This window comes from Sporothrix schenckii (assembly GCF_000961545.1).
Source record: "Sporothrix schenckii 1099-18 chromosome Unknown Cont43, whole genome shotgun sequence".
Classification (NCBI taxonomy): Eukaryota; Fungi; Ascomycota; class Sordariomycetes; order Ophiostomatales; family Ophiostomataceae; genus Sporothrix; species Sporothrix schenckii.
The window spans coordinates 1552735-1568993 of NW_015971144.1; the positions used below are offsets into that span (position 1 = coordinate 1552735).

General features: G+C 58.2%; 3 protein-coding genes across 3 annotated transcripts; 1 reads left to right on the forward strand and 2 right to left on the reverse strand.

Moving 5' to 3' along the window:
* Positions 1-586: 586 nt before the first annotated feature.
* Positions 587-3436, reverse strand: SPSK_02215 (uncharacterized protein; the record flags this gene model as incomplete). The annotated part of the gene is made up of 2 exons (XM_016729089.1): positions 587-2953; positions 3047-3436. 2 exons carry the CDS (start codon positions 3434-3436, stop codon positions 587-589), a joined length of 2757 nt encoding a protein of 918 aa, XP_016589240.1.
* A 3773-nt stretch (positions 3437-7209) lies between these two features.
* On the forward strand, positions 7210-7914 carry SPSK_02745 (uncharacterized protein; the record flags this gene model as incomplete). Its single annotated transcript, XM_016729612.1, has 2 exons — positions 7210-7563; positions 7663-7914. 2 exons carry the CDS (start codon positions 7210-7212, stop codon positions 7912-7914), a joined length of 606 nt encoding a protein of 201 aa, XP_016589241.1.
* A 2194-nt stretch (positions 7915-10108) lies between these two features.
* On the reverse strand, positions 10109-15968 carry SPSK_02133 (uncharacterized protein; the record flags this gene model as incomplete). The annotated part of the gene is made up of 3 exons (XM_016729010.1): positions 10109-15192; positions 15303-15626; positions 15722-15968. 3 exons carry the CDS (start codon positions 15966-15968, stop codon positions 10109-10111), a joined length of 5655 nt encoding a protein of 1884 aa, XP_016589242.1.
* Positions 15969-16259: the final 291 nt, after the last annotated feature.

A 16259-nucleotide genomic window follows, 5' to 3' on the forward strand; every position in this document is an offset into this window, starting at 1 on the left:
CTATAAGGCTGTGCACACCGTCTTCACCTGAAAAACATCGTCTTTTCAACAGCCGAAAACTATCATTCGAGTCCGAATACGCACCCCAAAAGAATACAAATAAGAAAGAGGAGCTGACTGCGAACAGTTGTGCAGAGAACAATAAAATAACAAATGAACAAACGAAGAAACGAATAAACATGCGGGGTACTCCTTTCCCAGGTAGTACTCTCCAGAAGAGCAGCAAGATGGAAATAATGTATCATAAGGAACGACGAGAAGAAAAAGAGGTAAGGAACAGAGGAAACACTACAACAAGAGATATCGAGGGTTGTGCAAAGACAAGAGCAACAACGAAACAGACAAGGAAACAGAGAAAGAAGTAAAAGCAAGGAGATATCAACGCCAGTGTGCTCAAGGATGGGTCGGAACGGCAACCCAACAAATAGACAGAATAGACAAAGGAGCGAAGTGAGACGAAGGAACGGGATCGGGCTCGAACGGTGTTGTCCGTTTCTTTTTTGTACCCCTACCCTATATCAAAAGGGGTAGGGTCAGGAAGGGGGCAGCATCAGAGCTACCATCCCCAGCCGCGCCGATCTTTCAGTCATCTCGTGCCGCCCAGGGCGCTGATGCGCGCACCCGAGGGGCGGTGGATCAGGCTCTCGGCGTGCTTGCCAACAATGCCGGCGTCGGGCATGGTCTCGACGTCGCTGCGCTCGGCATACTCGTCCTCCTCGTCCTCGACAATCTTGGTGGGGATGTCGTGGCCCACGACGTACTGCTGCGACGAGCGCTCCGGCGTGGTGGCCGTCGAGGCAATCGACATGGACGTGCTGGCCCGGTTGGGGATCAGGTCCGGCGTGGGCGGGATGCTCGACGAGCGGCCCGAGGCCGGGTGCAGGAGGCTGTCGTCGCCCACGTCCGACGCCGAGGCCGAGTGGCCGTCGTCGCTGTGGGTCGTCGCCGTAGACAGGTTGCTGGTGCGGCGCAGGCGCTGGGCCGAGGCGGTGCGGCGCTGGCGCGCCTCGCTGTCGGACGACGACTCGACGGCGTCCTGGGCCAGCTGCAGGCCCTCGACGGCCGCCTGGCACTGCTCCGCAATGTTGCGGATGATGTGGGCAATGGCGTCCGTCTTGTCCTTGAGGTGGCGGTCGGCCACGTCCTTGAAGCTCGAGGATGAGTAGCGCTTGCTGGCGCGCGCCTGCGCCTTGAGCCGCTGGGCGGCCTCAATCTCCTCGGGCGTGCTGCCCTCCAGCGCCATGGCGGCGGCGGCCTCCTCGTCCTCCTCGACAAAGCCGCTCTCGAGCTCGTCGATGATCTCGTCGGGCTTGGTGAGCGACTCGATGAGGTGCTCCATGTGGTGGCTCTGGCCGCCAATGAGGCTGCGCAGGTGCAGCACGACGCGGCGGGCCTCGTCGCGCTGGCGGGCCAGGGTGACGTTGGTGTGCTGCAGGGCCGACAGGTCCTTGATGTTGCGCTTGCGCTCGCGCTCGAGCTCCTCGGCAATCTCCTGCTGCAGCACCAGCGCCTCGAGGGCGTCGTCGCGCTGCTTCTCGGTGCCGGTGAGGCGGACCGACAGGCGGGCGTTGTCGTCCTTTTGCTGGTCAATGAGACCGTTGAGGCGGCGGTTCTCGCGCTTGTGGTTCTCAATCTTCATCTTGAGGTCCTGGGTCTCCTTGGTGAGCTGCTCCGCAAAGGCCTGGAACTTGAGGAACTGCTGCTTCCAGCTCTCGAGCTCCTCGACCAGGTAGTTGTTGCGCTTGGTGACCTTGGCGAGCTCCGTGTCCATGCGGCCCTTGAGGTTGATAAAGTCCTGCCAGGCCTCGAGGGCATCGCGCGAGTACTGGTTGCGCTCGCGGACAATCTCGTTGAGGTGGCGCATCGAGACCTTGGTCATCAGCGGCTTCTTGACGGAGCCGCCGAAGACGGCCTTGATGCCCGAGTTGCGGCCCATCTTCTCGCAGACGTGGTCCATGACGGCCATGACCGAGTCCTGGGCCCACCACTCGGGGTCCTGGATGGACTCGACCTCGCCGCGCATGACAATGATCTGGCCGGCCGGGACCAGCTTGCCGCCGCCGTAGGCAGAGCGCAGGTGCTGGGGCACGCCCGAGGGCGTGACGTCGCCGTTGAGCGACTGCGTCAGGCGCTGCACAAACTTGTTGCGCTGGCCAGGGGTGAGCGCGGTGGGCGGGCTCGAGGTCAGCACAAAGTTGCGGTCGAGGTCCACGACCAGGGCATCGGTGGGCGCCGTGAAAAGCGTGCGGCACTCGGCGGTGATGCCCAGGATGTACGGACCCGGCTCCTGGACCAGCTCCTTGGCGTGGCGGGCGTGCACGACGGGCACGTACAGGCCGCTCCACTCGTAGACGCGGACGCAGTAGCGAACGGTCTCGGCGGCCATGGTGAGCATGGCCGGGTAGTGGGAGACAAAGATGATGCGGCGGGTGGGGGAGACGGCGGCCTCGATGACACCGACAATGTTGGGGATGGACAGGCAGCAGAACAGGGGCCACATGGAGAAGTTCTGGAAGCCGGTGGGCGAGGAGGGGAACTGGTAGCACAGGGCGTAGTCCTTCATGTCGATGCGGACGAGGTCGTTGAGGCGGGGTGCCGGGAAGCTCAGGATGCGGGAGACCTCCTCGGCGTGGAACAGGTTGGTGGCCTTGTTCCAGTGGATCCACATGCCGCGGAGGTAGTCGCCCAGCAGGTTGTAGAGCGGGTAGCGGGAGAGGAACGACAGGCAGTAGGGGATCCAGTAGGTCTCGTCCACATTGTCGTAAAAGTCGGGCTCGGTGCGCTTGCGCAGGTCGCGGATTGTCTCGGCACGCTTCTCGTCGGCGCGGGACCAGACGCGGAGGCAAATGCCGTAGAGCGTGTGCGAGGAGTCCTGCTGCAGGACAAACGCATGGTGGACGCAGTGCGGCTGGCTGCGGCCGGTGCAAATCTCGACATCATGAGGGAAGCAGGCCTGGGACGTTGTTAGAACCAATTTTCAACGGGACACATAGATAGCACTACAAAACAAAATACAACAATGGCCGCCGTCATTTGTTGTACTCACCCGCATGGCGGCGTGCAGCGAGCGGGCAATCTCATTGTCCTGCTCCAGACGCGGGCTGCTGCCGAGAATCTCGGGCAGCCAGAACTGGCCGACGGCACCCTTCATGTGGCCAATCTTGCCCTGAGCGGGGGCCGGAGCCTTGACCCATTGCGAGGGCTCACGGCCGACACCGCAGACCATGTAGGCATGGGTGAGGGTCTTGGGCGTGCGCTGCTGGGGCTTGGCGGAGAGCGTAGACGGAATGGGCTGGGTGATGCGGGAGTGCAGCGAGGAGGTGCGGCTGGGGATGATGAGGTTGTTGTCGCCCTGGTCGCGGGTGCTGGGACGGGCGTCGCGGTCGCCGGTGCGCGGCCGGGTGAAGGACGAGTGGGCGTTGAGCGAGGGCGCCATTGTGTCGTCGGCTTTTTTGTGTGATTTTGAAATATTTTGAATGAATTGGCGAATGAAAGATGGACCGGCAGCCGTTCAGAGGGTTGCCGTGTTAGGAGTCAACTAACAGGCTAAAATGAAGAGGGAGAAAAAACAAAAGAGGACGAGAGAATGGGATGGATAATTTGAAGAGAATATAAAATAAAATAAAAATGAGAGTAGTTTTCAGAGCGGCCGAGACGCGTCAAGCTCTTGTTTCTCGCTTCTTTCAACTCTCGTAGTCAAGGCACAGCAAGACTTATCTTTGTTTCGGATGAGTGAGAATGGCAACAAAAGAAGGAATGTAAACAAGGAGGAGGAGCAAGAAAATGAAAACAAATAATAAGAATAGGTCGACCGTTGCAGGAGCACACACAACACACACACGACTGGATGAAGGTGGTGATACTGCCCTGGAGGGTTAGTAGGGGAAAAGAAGAGGAAAGGGGGGAAGAGAGAAGAAAAGAAGTAGGAGGGGACGAGGACGAAGGGGAAAAGAGGAACAGGAGAGTGGAAAAGGAAAGTTGAAATGAGACAAGCAGCCCTGTATGTTGTAATACTCTGTAGACAGCGAGCAGTGGGCGGACGAGGGACGAGGGACGAAAGACGAAAGACTAAAAAAACGAGGCCCAGACCAGAAACGGAAAAAGGCACGCAGGCAAAGGTCCCCGGGGTCAGGTCGAGGGAAGATTAAGTGACTAGGGTGGTGTGGACACAAGCTCAAAAAAGAGGAAAAGAGGCTCTCATCGTCGGGGAGTGGACGTGAGGGAGAGAGGACGAGGTGTGGGTGGGCGAGGCCAGCTGGGGTGAGTGCGGGAGTGCGGTAGAGCAGGAGGCTGGAGGCTGGCATGCAGTTCTCTCCTGTCGATCAACAGGGCATTTGCAAGTCTCCCAGCGGTCGATTTCTCAGGTAATTACGTTTAGGCCGTAGACTCAAAACACAGCAGCCAGGCAGGAGAGCATCGAAACATGCTGGTAGTGGCCTCTCGAGAGCAATTAATTAAGCTCCAGGTTCCAGGCCGACTTGATGCTTGATGCTTGCTGTGCTGAGGGACTTTCGAACCAGCTTTTCCAGTTGCATTTGGATTTTGCGGCTTGTTCGGGGCAAAACGCTCGAGCCTCAGGGACACTGCTGCATGACGGAACTGGAATAGTTAGAAGCACTTACTTCGTAGAAGTAATAGCGTGTCCAGGTAACTTTGTTGCAAAAAGGACCAGGTCAATGTTCATGACGAGGACAGCATGCAGGCGATGGAGAGGCATGCAGCCGATGTAGCCGTCTGCTCCCCCGATGGTGTCTAGGCTTCAGGGGAAGCAGAGCCTGTCAATATCAGCATGGCGAGTCAATAGTGCGGATGTCTCAGTGCGTGTGATGCTTGCAATGGTTGTGAGGCAATTCGTGGGCCTTCGTGAGTCCAAGCAAACAGAGGCAGCACGTTCCCAGCACACGTCTCGGGACATGCCCATCCATCAGAGGCAACAGGCCCGCGCGCGACGACCAATCCAGTAGGGAATGAAACATTGAACGGGTGTTGGGAAATAAGATGGCCAAGGTGGGCACCATGTGCCACGGGGTGGTCCTTGGATGGCACAGAGCCAGTGCCAAAGACGCGAGGTCAGGCTCTTTTTCGTGCTCAGGTCTCCCACTCTGGTCACTCTGCCACTCTTTTCCTCGTTTTTCCTCCGCTATCCCTCGCTTTTTGTCCACTCTCGTTACATCGTAGAAACCGACAGGGGTCAAGCCGGGATGGTGTGGGTGGGTGCACGGGCAGGGATACACGCGAGCAGGGGCCAGGGGTATTGGGTTGGCTTGGCGTCGATGTGCCCCTTTTCTGTGCTTTTTGTGCTTTTATGTGGTGGTCCTTGTGTCCTTTTGGGGGTTTCGTGAGAGTGGGATCAGGTGGGAGTCGACCGGAAGAGGCAGTGAATATGAGGCCAAAACAGAGAAAGGAGATGAAAGGGGAGAGTTGGTCCTGTTGTTTTTACTTTGTCAATTGGAAAGTACGCGTGTTCTGCACAATGGCAGTCGCCACAGTCGTACTTTCCCCGAGTCGTATGTTTGTCTACGGACTCGTACACAAAAGCCCAATCGTCTCGAGGGATCGCGCCTTCCTTGCAGCGCTGGGATATCACAAGAGAAAAAGGAAAGAAGCAGAGGTTTGAACGGACGGCGGAAGCACCTTCCTCGCGCCGTGGTGATTTCCCCTTGCACCTGCCAGCATGTACCCCTTGCAGTTGGGAGGGACGCCATGCCCCTTTTGGTGCTAGTGAGCGAATCGTGTCTGATTTGGCTGCTTTTTCTTGTCCCTCAATTTCGAGTCAACACGAGATCGAACGAAACGGGGGGACATGAAACGATTGAACAAGCTGAGCGACACTGCAGCCACTATCGACTCCCGCCAGCCCTGGCAGACCGAAATCACTGCGCAGTACCTACACTAAACGCGTCGCCGGAACGCCATGGCGTTCGCTGTTCGGTGATCAGGCTGCCAGGATGAGAAGAGAAATCAACGATACCGTGGTATGTAAAGAGAGATATCAAGAGAATCGACGACAAGAACAAAGCGGTGCTTGGCGAATGCATTGCCAACTGGGCAGTGAACAACGGTGAGTTACAGAACATCAAACACGGCCAGCCATCCTCCGCAAGAACATCCATTGGTTTTGAGCTTAATTAAGAACGAATCCACGAGAAACAGTGGTAGAGAAACCAAAACCAGAAACTAGAAACAAGAACACAAAAACAGAAACGAACAAGACCAAAAAAGGGGCGTTTATGATCTTCGATCGTCTCGGCCATTGCAGCTGGACCCGGGTTTCAAAACGGAGACGCAAAGAATGTCCAGCCATGAGGAGGCCAGAAGACCTCGTGGAAATGAGCTTCACAGACGATGCAAGACCAAGAAGCCTGACGGTGACGCGTGGGAAGCATGCACTAGTCCCTCGGGCAGTTTTCTTTCGGTTTCTTTTCAACCTCGATTGCATTCTGATCGGGAAGATTACGGGGCCCTCCCGCGAAGGCCCACTGGTAGAATGAGGATGTGCGGTGCCGACACGACAAGAAAGGAAGTGATCAGAGAAGGGACAAGAACGTCTGACAGAAAAGAAAACGGAAGCTATGCTAGGCCAAGCTGGCGGTGGATTCAGGTGAGCTTCAGTGGGTTGTGTGATTTTAGTATGCGTCGAATTCCCATTTTAACGGACCTCACAGTCGGCCTGAGCTCTGCCGTCTGCACTGCATTTGCATTCCAGCTTTGCATTGCAGCTTGCATTGCATGGCGTTGCAACGTGAGGGCAGACGAACTGCACGCTTTGAGCTGCTTGGGCCCATCGAACCCGACATTGCCTGCGGAGAAACAAGCTCAAAGGTCATGCCAGACAAGTGGATGAAAGACACCGAGCCAGAGGATTGTCGAGGCTGGCAAACAATGACATGGAATCGACTCGAGAGAACAACAAAAGTCGGCGTCCCAAGACCGACCCTAACCAGCCTGGACTGTTGATACGGAGGAATAAAGGAAATCGACATCAGACCATTGGCGCCCACTTTGCTTTCATTTTTTTTTTTTCAATTTTTTTTTTCTTTTGCCCGATGTCCCGCAGACGGAACCATCGTCCAAACAGAAAGGACAGGCCACTAGCCAACCGCCTAGCCCTTTGAGTTGGAGTATTTGTGGGTGTTGGAACGATTGCCTTCAACTCTATCGGCCTTCTCATATCAAAACCCACGAGTAAAATGGGCGGCCGACTGAGACATGGCCGACAGCACTAGACTAGAAATCAAGAGCAAATGTCTGGTATCGGGACAAAACGTCGAAACGAGAAAAGATTGGCCTGGGTCCCCTCTTTTTCAACAGGACGCGGAGAACGGACGAGACGGTTACGACACCGGTTCGACACTTTGCAGTGAGCGTCCAGCTGAGAGCCACGAGAAGGGGCTCCATTCAGCGACATGTCTAAGACGATCAATGGAGGGGCATGTCTTTCTCTCAGGTGAGCGACAGGAAAAGAAAAACAACACAACATACGTTGTGCTCGGCCGGTTGGACCTCCTCTGCGCTTTGACCCGCGAGCATGGAAGCAATGGTAGGCACCCAAAGGAGGAGACGGTACGATTGACTTTGTCCATTGTCCATCCTGCATTGCGGGGGCCAAGGCCCTAGCCGTCATCGCCGTCGATGTTGTGTCGTCCAAATCACACTTTCAAGGAGCAGGGCAGCATAGGGATGTTCAACGGAGAGAAGGAGAGGGACAATGAAAACAAGGAAAAGAGACGAAGAGACGAGGAGACAAAGAGACAAAACAAAGAGACGGGAACGTGGTCTACGTGGTCAACGGAATGCAACAGGAAGAACTCAGACTACAAAGGAGAGACAAGAGAGGGGACCACGGCAGCACGGCTCGACCGAGACAGACAGTGGAGGATGCAAAACAGAGTCGACCAGCCCCATCACTGCTGATCAGTGGCCCAGATCCAGCGTGGGACCGTCATGGCCGAGCAAAGGGAGAGGAGGGAGGATATGCGCACGCAGTGGATGGAAGACGTTTACCCTGCGTTGTCGATCCAGTTGTTTTGCTCGTGTGTTTTGCTCTGACGTGTGGCTGTCCTGTCTGTTCTCGTTACTGCTTTCTCGTTCCCTCCCTGCCGTGCGTGGTCGACCAAAGACGTGCCGATCGAGACAAGACAACATGTGGCAAGCTGAAGGAGGCAGACCGCAGGAAACGTCAACGCAAGGGAGGCCAAGACTGATTGTCTACGTTTGTGAGGCCCTGGAGGAAGAGGTACGAGACAACACAACGCCAACGTAAGGGACGGATGGATGGAGAGAAAGAGACGCACGTTTCAAAAACAAGAAAGTAGAATGAAATGCATGCAACGGTCATGGACAGGCATTGCCAGCTGCCAGACTCTGGGACGACCGTTGAACACTGTCATGAGACAGAATGGACACAGAAAGAAATAAAAAGTAAGGAAAATAGAGAAAGTAGTGAAAGTATTGAAAAAGAAACAAAAGGGAAACAAGACGAAACGAAACAAGCGGTCACAAAGGAGATGTATGTCGTAAAGAACAGTAACGCGAGCATAGTAACACGAGCATATAAAAAGGAAAGAAGAAACGGATCGCATAACACTGTATAGTCTTCCCACGCCGGGATGCCTGTAGAACCAGTAGAAAAGAAAGAAAACGAAATACAAGACCAGCAGAGACTCATTGCACAGTCTTCACGACCCGCAATCTATACGTCTGTTGCTCTCCGTATCGCTCTCGGTGCATCGACAGACGCGTCGCGTTGTGCAACCAAGCACGAGGTTCGTCTCTACTTTTGTCTGTTATTTTCGTGGGACGACAGCCGTCCTACATGTCGTGAGCGGTGTTGCACAGAGCACTTTCGATACTGTGTCCTGCGTGTGAATCGCATTCATTGTCATACAGCATGCTTCCTGTATTGGTGCATAGCCTGACGCTGTCACAAAAGGGGCGACGCTGTTGGTGGCACAGGAGAAACGACACTCTGAATGTTTTGTTTCTGAACATCACATCATACGACGTCGTCGGCACCTTGGAAATTGCACACTGCAACCCTCTTGCTCGTCCGCGTCGGTTGAACGTTGCATCACGAAATGTCTTTGCAAGTGGTTCCTTACTGACCACTATAAAGTACGTTATACTCTCCTTGTTTATATACCCCATATATATCACATATAAATACCACATATATATACCACATTGTCCTTGGCAGTTGACTGTCACGGCATACTCTATTCGGAATAGAGACATGCAACCAATGGACAGCCGTTGTCACATACGACCGTTGCATGATAGCGTCTACGCAATAGGGATCGCAATTCCATCACACGAAAGCAGTGACTGTGAACCGAAGCACAGCTTCGAAGCCCAACGTCCCACCGCATGCCAATTTGTGGCCCATTCCAATCTTGTAGTACGTCCATAAGCACATTGCAAACGCATAGTGGGTGCTGCAGATCCAGAAAGAACACAAAGTAAATTCAAAAAAGACTAAATGCTTCAAACAACTCATATGTCATTTCAGCCATTCAAAGAAGAAAGAGGGGGAGAGGCGGTGTGAAGTAGAAAACGAAATCACAGAAATATGTAAAGGTAGAAGAAGAGGGACGACTGACGCAAGGAAATAAAACGAATAGAGATTGGAAGAAGGAAGAGGACATGAAGGTGACGGTCGAGGTGAAGGCCAATGTGAACAGTCAATAGGTCGGTGTCGAGCAAAACAGAGCCCACCCAATGCGAAAGGTATCAAGGCGAAAAGAGGAAAAGGACGAGTAGAGAAGACAAACAAAATTAGAGGTAGACGAGGCGCTAGGGAGAGGCAAGGCAAAAGAGCAGAGGTCGCGCAGGTCGCGCAGGTCGCTTGCGCAAAGACCGCTGTTTGTTTTGTTTGGTGATTCAAGGGTGAGACGGTGAGGAGGCGTCAACGTGGAAAAGTAAAAAAAAGACAGGGGCAGAAGAACGGAAAGTCAATCAATCTCAACGCATCGCAAGACGTAAAATCAAAATCCACAAAGCAGAACAGAAAAAGGACAAGAAATATCCAGAATATGATGGAAAATGAGAGGGAAATGAGAGGGACAGGAGAAGGAGACGGACAAAGACGAAGACGACACAGACAAAAAACTTAGAAGCAGTTCAGAGAGCCCTTCTTCTTCTTCTTGCTGATGGCGTTCATGCGCTCCTCGAGGTGGGCGCGCGCAATCTCGGCGTCGCGCCGCTTCTTGCGCTCCTCCTCCACCTGGTGCAGGCTCCACCGGTTGTCCTGCGCCGGCTTGTCCTTGAGCTCCTTGTTCTCGCTCTCCAGCTCCTGCGCGCGCCGGCGCCACGCGTCGCAGTCCGTCTTGAGCTTCTTGGACTGCTCCTCGAGGTCCGACAGCGCCTCCTCCAGCGTCTGCGTGAGCTGCTTCTCCGCGTCCAGGTGCTTCTCGATGGTGCGGATCCGCGCCTCCTGGTCCTGCTGGATCTGGTGCAGCGCAATGTCCTTGCTGGGCGGCCGCATCGTCGTCGGCGTCGACGGCACGTTGTTGGCCGTCGGCGGCGGCGAGCTCGAGCTCGGCAGCGGCGGCAGCGGGATCGCCGGCGGCGGCGACGGCAGCGACGCCACCGACGAGCTCTTGCGCAGCTGCGAGCTGGCCGAGTTGGACCGCTGCGGCGCGCTGCTGCCGTCCGCCGGCAGGATGCCCTCGAACCGCGCCTGCAGCGCCGCGTACTCCTCGCGGATCGCGTCCAGCTCCGACTGCATGCGGATCTTGGCCGACGTCGCCTCCTCCAGCTGCTGGTGCCGCTCCGACTGCAGCGTCGACAGGCGGTTCGTCGTGATCTGCGCCTGGTCGAAGTTGGTCTGCAGCTGCTCCTCGAGCTCGTCCACCAGCCGCGAGTGCTTCTTGTTCTTCGTCTCCAGCTCCGTCAGCCGCTTCTGCACCGCCGCCGCCTGCTCGGCCACCGTGGCGTTGGGCTTGCGGTTCACCTCCGCGTCCGGGCCCAGCACCTGCGTCAGCGTCGCCCGCGCCGTCTCCAGGTCGCGCATCACCGAGTCGCTGATGCTCGTCAGCTCCTTGACCGTCTCCTGCAGCTCGTACGACTTGTTCTGCTCCACGCCGAGCGCCTTCTGGTCCGCAATCAGGTCCTCGATGCGCTCCGTAATCTTCTCCACGCTGACGTCCAGGCCCAGCGCAAACGCCACCTGCGTCGCCACCTTCATGAGGTCCTCGCGCGCCTCCGTCAGGTCGCTCTCCAGGATGCGAATGTTCTCCGCATGCTCCGTCATGAGCACCTGCACCTCGTCGTCGTACTCCTTGCGCGACGACGCCTGCAGCGTCTCCAGCTCGCGCGCGTGGTTGGCCTCCAGGGTCGCGAGGCCCTCCTTGTGGGTCGCCAGCGCCTTCTCGTGGTCGCCAATCTTGGTCTCGAGCTGCGACACCAGCGACTTGTGCGTCGCCGCCTCAGCCGAGGCAGCATCGCGTGCCGCCACGGCCTCCTCGAGCGCCGACTTGGCCGACGCGTGGGCCGCCTCGAGCTCCGCGACCTTGGCCGCGTTGCTGTTGATAATGGCCTTGTACTCGTCGACCTCCGTGCGCAGCATCTGCACCTGCTCTTCCTGCTTGGTGCTGGCCTCGGTGTTCTTGGCCGACGCCGCGAGCTGCTCGTTGGCCGCGGCCAGCTGCGACTCGAGCTGCGCAACGTGCTCCTTCATCTGCTTCTCGGTCGCGCCCATCGACGCCAGGGCCGTCTCGTGCTTCGTCTCCCAGCCAGCCAGCTCGGCCTCCAGGCCGCGCACCTTGTCGGCGTGCTCCTGCTCCTGGGCCGTGTTGCGGGTGTCGATGCCACCGTCGGGCTTGAGGGACGCCCGGAGGCTCTCCAGCTCGGTCTGCAGCTCCTGCTCGCGCGCCGCCTGTGCGCTCTTGAGCTGGTTCATCTGCCTCTCGTTCTTCTCCAGCTGGTCGCGCAGCGTCGACACCACAGACATGTCCATGGGCGAGCTCTTCAAGCTGGAGCGCTCGCGCGTCAGGCCCGAGATGATGGCCATCTTGGTGTCCATCTCCTTCTTGGTCGACGCGACGTCGGCCTCGAGCTCCTGGATGCGCTCTGAGCGCGCGTGCAGCTCGTGCATGGCCGCGTTGATGTTCAGCTCAAAGTTCTGCATGACGTCCGGGTTGCCCTCAAAGTTCTCCGTCGCAATGTTCCGCAGCGACGCAAACGACCGGTGCGCACGGTCGATAATCATGACGTTCTGGCTCGACTTGCGACGAATCACGGGCGTCGACGAGCGCGGCGACGTCACTTCGGCCGCCTGCTGCGCCTTGGCCACCTCCGTCTTGAGCTCCTCGACCATGTCGAGGGTCTGGTGGTGCTGCTGCTCCAGCTCGGCGTACTTGCCCGAGAGCGTCTTCTCGGCCTCTTCCTTCTCGGCGGCCAAGGCGCGCAGGCGCTCCACCTCGGCTTCCAGGATGCTGTCGCTGGAGGGCGACAGGATCAGGCCGCGGCCGTTGACCGAAGGCGACTGGGGCACGGCCGCCTCGTGGGCAACGTCGCGCTCGTTGGTCTGCTCGGTCTGCTCGGCCTGCGGCTGCTCCTCTGCGTTTTCGTTCTCAGAAGAAGGCGCCATGTCGCGCACCTGGGGAATGGCCAGAGCAGCAGCGGCGACATCGATGCTCGTGGGACGCGTGCCCTTCTTGACGGGTGCCAGGGTCTCGGCGTCCGAGTGCTCCATGGTAGCGGGCGACTCGAGCGCAGACGACAGCTCCGAGGAGAGCGACCGCGACGACGAGTAGTGGCGGTTCTTCTCGGGCTCGCTCGACCGCGCGTCGGACAGGTACGACGACGGGCGGGTCTGCGATGTCTCGGCAGCGGACAAGATGGAGTCGCGGACGGTCTGTCGCGGATGGCGGGCCTCGTCGACGGCGTCCTGGAGCTCGGCAAGCGTGCGCAGCGCCTCCTCGTACTTGGCGTGCAGCAGCTCAAACTCGGTCACCGTGGACTCGTGCTCGACACGGAGGTCGACCAGCTCCTGCGTCACGACCTCCAGCTTGTCGGCAACAAACTTGGACTGCGCCGAGCTGGTGAAGCTTTCGGAACGCTTGGTCGTGTGCAATGAAGCCTGAGACGGGCGCGGCGTCACGGACTTTGGCACGCCGTTGGTCTGCTCGGCGGCGGCGGTCTCGCCGTTCGGAGTGACTTCGTCGTCGCCTTCGTCTTCGCCCTCGCCCTCGCCCTTGCCCTCGGCCGCTTGCTCCTGCTCGGGGCCCGCCTCTTCCTCAATCGTAGCTTGGATCTCGGGGGCCGCGGTCTCCAGGGGCTCGCCGTCCTCCTCTTCGGGGATGACGTCCGTGCTGTGGCTGTGGCTATGGCTGTGGCGGCTCACATGGCTGAGGCTGCGTGCGTGGTGCTCGATGCTGCGGCTGGCCGTGCGGCGGTGGCCGTGGCCCATGCCATTGGGGGCGACATTGTTGCCGCTGCCGTTGACGGCCGTTTCGGTGTTGTTGTGGTCGACACCAGACGTGATGCCCGGGCCGGCGCTGCCGTCCTGCTGCTGCATGTTGTCGAGCTCGTAGAGCAGCGAGTCCAGCTTGCCCAGGCTGCGCTGGCGCTCGACGACCTGCTCGAGGCGGTCAATCTCGCGCTGCATCAGCTCGGCGTCCTGGTCGGCCTCGGCGAGACGTTCCTCGAGGGTGGAGATGTAATCCTCGCAGGTGGCCTCATTTTCGCGAATGCGGGCAATCTCCTTGCGGAGCTCAATGATTATGGTGGCATTCTTCTCTTCGCCCGACGTGTGGCCGTCGAGCTTAGACTCAAGGTCGTGGAGGTAGTTTTCGGTGTTGGCTTCGCGGTCCATCAGCTTCTGCAGACGTGCCTGGAGCTGTGTGTTGATGGTGTCTGCGTAGGCGCATTTGGACTCTTTCTCCAGCAAGCTGGTTTCGGTGTTGGCGAGGGTGGCGCGGGTGCTGGACAAGGACTGCTCGAGCGACTGGATCGTCTTTTCATACTCGAGGACGACCTGCTCGACGGCGTGGGCAAACGTGTTGGAGCGATTTAGCCGCTCTGTTGCGCTGTCCTCACCCGCCTCGGCCTCTGCCAGCTGGTGCTGCTGCATCTCAGCCGCCTCAATATCGCGCGCCTTGGCCATCTCGGCAATCAGCTTGGCGTGCCGCTGGCTGAGCGCAGAGTAGTTCTCCTGGGCATCCAGCAACGCGTTTTGCATCTCCACTTCCCGCTCGCCCTGGCGCTCGGACCGCTCCGTCGCAGACATGACACGACGCTCGCCAGGGCTGCTGTTGGAGGCGGCGCTGCGAATCTGTTCGCGCAAAAAGGCGACTTCTGCCTTGAGACGGTCAATAATCGCCTGCTTGTCGCCCTCTTCGACCTGCTGGATGCGCGGCTTGCTCTGGATCGCACGGGCGCGCTGGGCGTACTGGACGGTGTTGAGGGTTTCGCTGAGGTGAAACTCGGCCGGCGTCACGCATGCAATCATGTAGGTGATGGCATTGCCACCGAGCGAGTCTTGCAGCAGACGGGTGAGGCGGGAGTCGCGGTAGGAGACGTGGGATCCCGCCTGGCGCGAGGACAGCTGCGAAATCACTTTGCCCAGGGCAGCTAGGCCGGCATTGATGGAAATGCCCTCTTTGGCGCGCTCGCCCTGGGCGCCGGTGTTCTTGAGGCGCTCGCTACCGGCTAAATCGACAAAATGGAACTTGCTGTCAACTGTGACAAAGGACTCGGTTCCCGTCAAGGCCTCCAGCGGGACAGACATGCGCTTCTCGGCCTTGGTGGACTGGAAGCCGTTCCTGCGCTGAACGAGGTTCAGGCTGAAGACAGCGTGCGAACGCGACGACCGCGCGTTGATGGCGGTTGCGTCGGTCTGGCGCAGGGTGGAGCCAAAGTTGAGGGCATTCAACAAATCGTCGACGGAATTGATGTCGACCTGGTGCAGGCCGGTCAGGATAATGTTGCCCTTGACGTCCTCGCGGATGGTGACGGAGGCACGCTCATGCGTGGGGACGCTGTCCGGGATGAGAAGATCACGCAGCTGCTCGTTGTAAATTTCTACGTAGGTGGCTTTGAGGGACCACGTCTTGTCGGCGCGGGGCGCAGCAGCCTGGCTGGCGCCGTAGCCTTTGGGCGCACGAAGATGAGACATGGAGCTACGGTTGCTGTTTGTTTTGGGGCCCTCGAGCTTCTCAAACAGCGCCGCGGCGGCTCGTGGAATGACGCCTGGTCGGACGAGTTAGTCAAGGTCAAGGGTTCGCGGTCAGGACAACAGAAATGCAAGGCAGCGCCAGCCTAAAACTTGGGCGTGTGCCATGCTGTAAGACGCAACATACCCATGATTTCGGGGTCACCCTGCTCGTTGGGACCGGACGTGCCCATGGTGTAGGACTTGCCGGCACCGGACTGGCCGTAGGCCAGCAGGGAGACATTGTAGCCCGTGGTGAAGGAGTTGACACTGTCGGTCAGGTAGTCCCAGACGCCGTCCTGGGAGACCTCGGGGCTGAAGACGCGGTCAAAGACAAAGAGCTTGCGGCCCTGTGGTGAGTCGATGGCCAGGCTTGTGTCGGAGTTGACCTGGACCATGGAGCGCTGGAAGCGCTGGGGAATGAGATCGTAGCCGGGATCGGTTGGCCGTAGCGGTGGGCGAACACGGACAGCTATCCTGTTAGTGACTCGAAAAAGAAAAAAAAAGGTAAAAGTGGCAGTCGCATCGCAACTGCAAAATACGTGAGGACTAAACGTCGAAACGTACCAACTTTGACAGAGGTGCGGCCGTCTTCGTCAGACGCACGGCTGCCGCCATTTTTGCTGCCGACGCTCATGCGGCTGTTGCTTCTGGGCGAGGGGCGGACCATGACGCTCATGGGCCGCTGGAGGCCCGGCGAGGCTGGTGATTGTGGCAGAGAGGACGGCGGGAAATGGCCGTGGGTATCGATGGCGGAGGGTATGGAGGAGGCGGAAGCGGCGGGCGCGACGGCCGACGCGACTGGGGGCTCCATGGCTATTTAGATTTTGCAGACAACACAGCGGAACAAGGCAGCAGGCAGAAACGAATTGGGTAGGGCTTCGATTCGATTGGAGCCAACCCGCGTGGGCCCTGCAGTAGGCGAAGGAGATGCGTTGGCGGCGCGTCCCTTCCTCGAGCCGTGCTGGTGGTCGAGATTGCCTTGTCGCCTCTCGCCTGTTTGTTGGCGCGCTTCCTTTCCTTGTTCCTTTGTTTTGCCGATAAGGGGGGGGAGGGGAAACAGCGCGTCGGTAGAGGGGGGACGGTAGATTGGTTCAAGCTGACA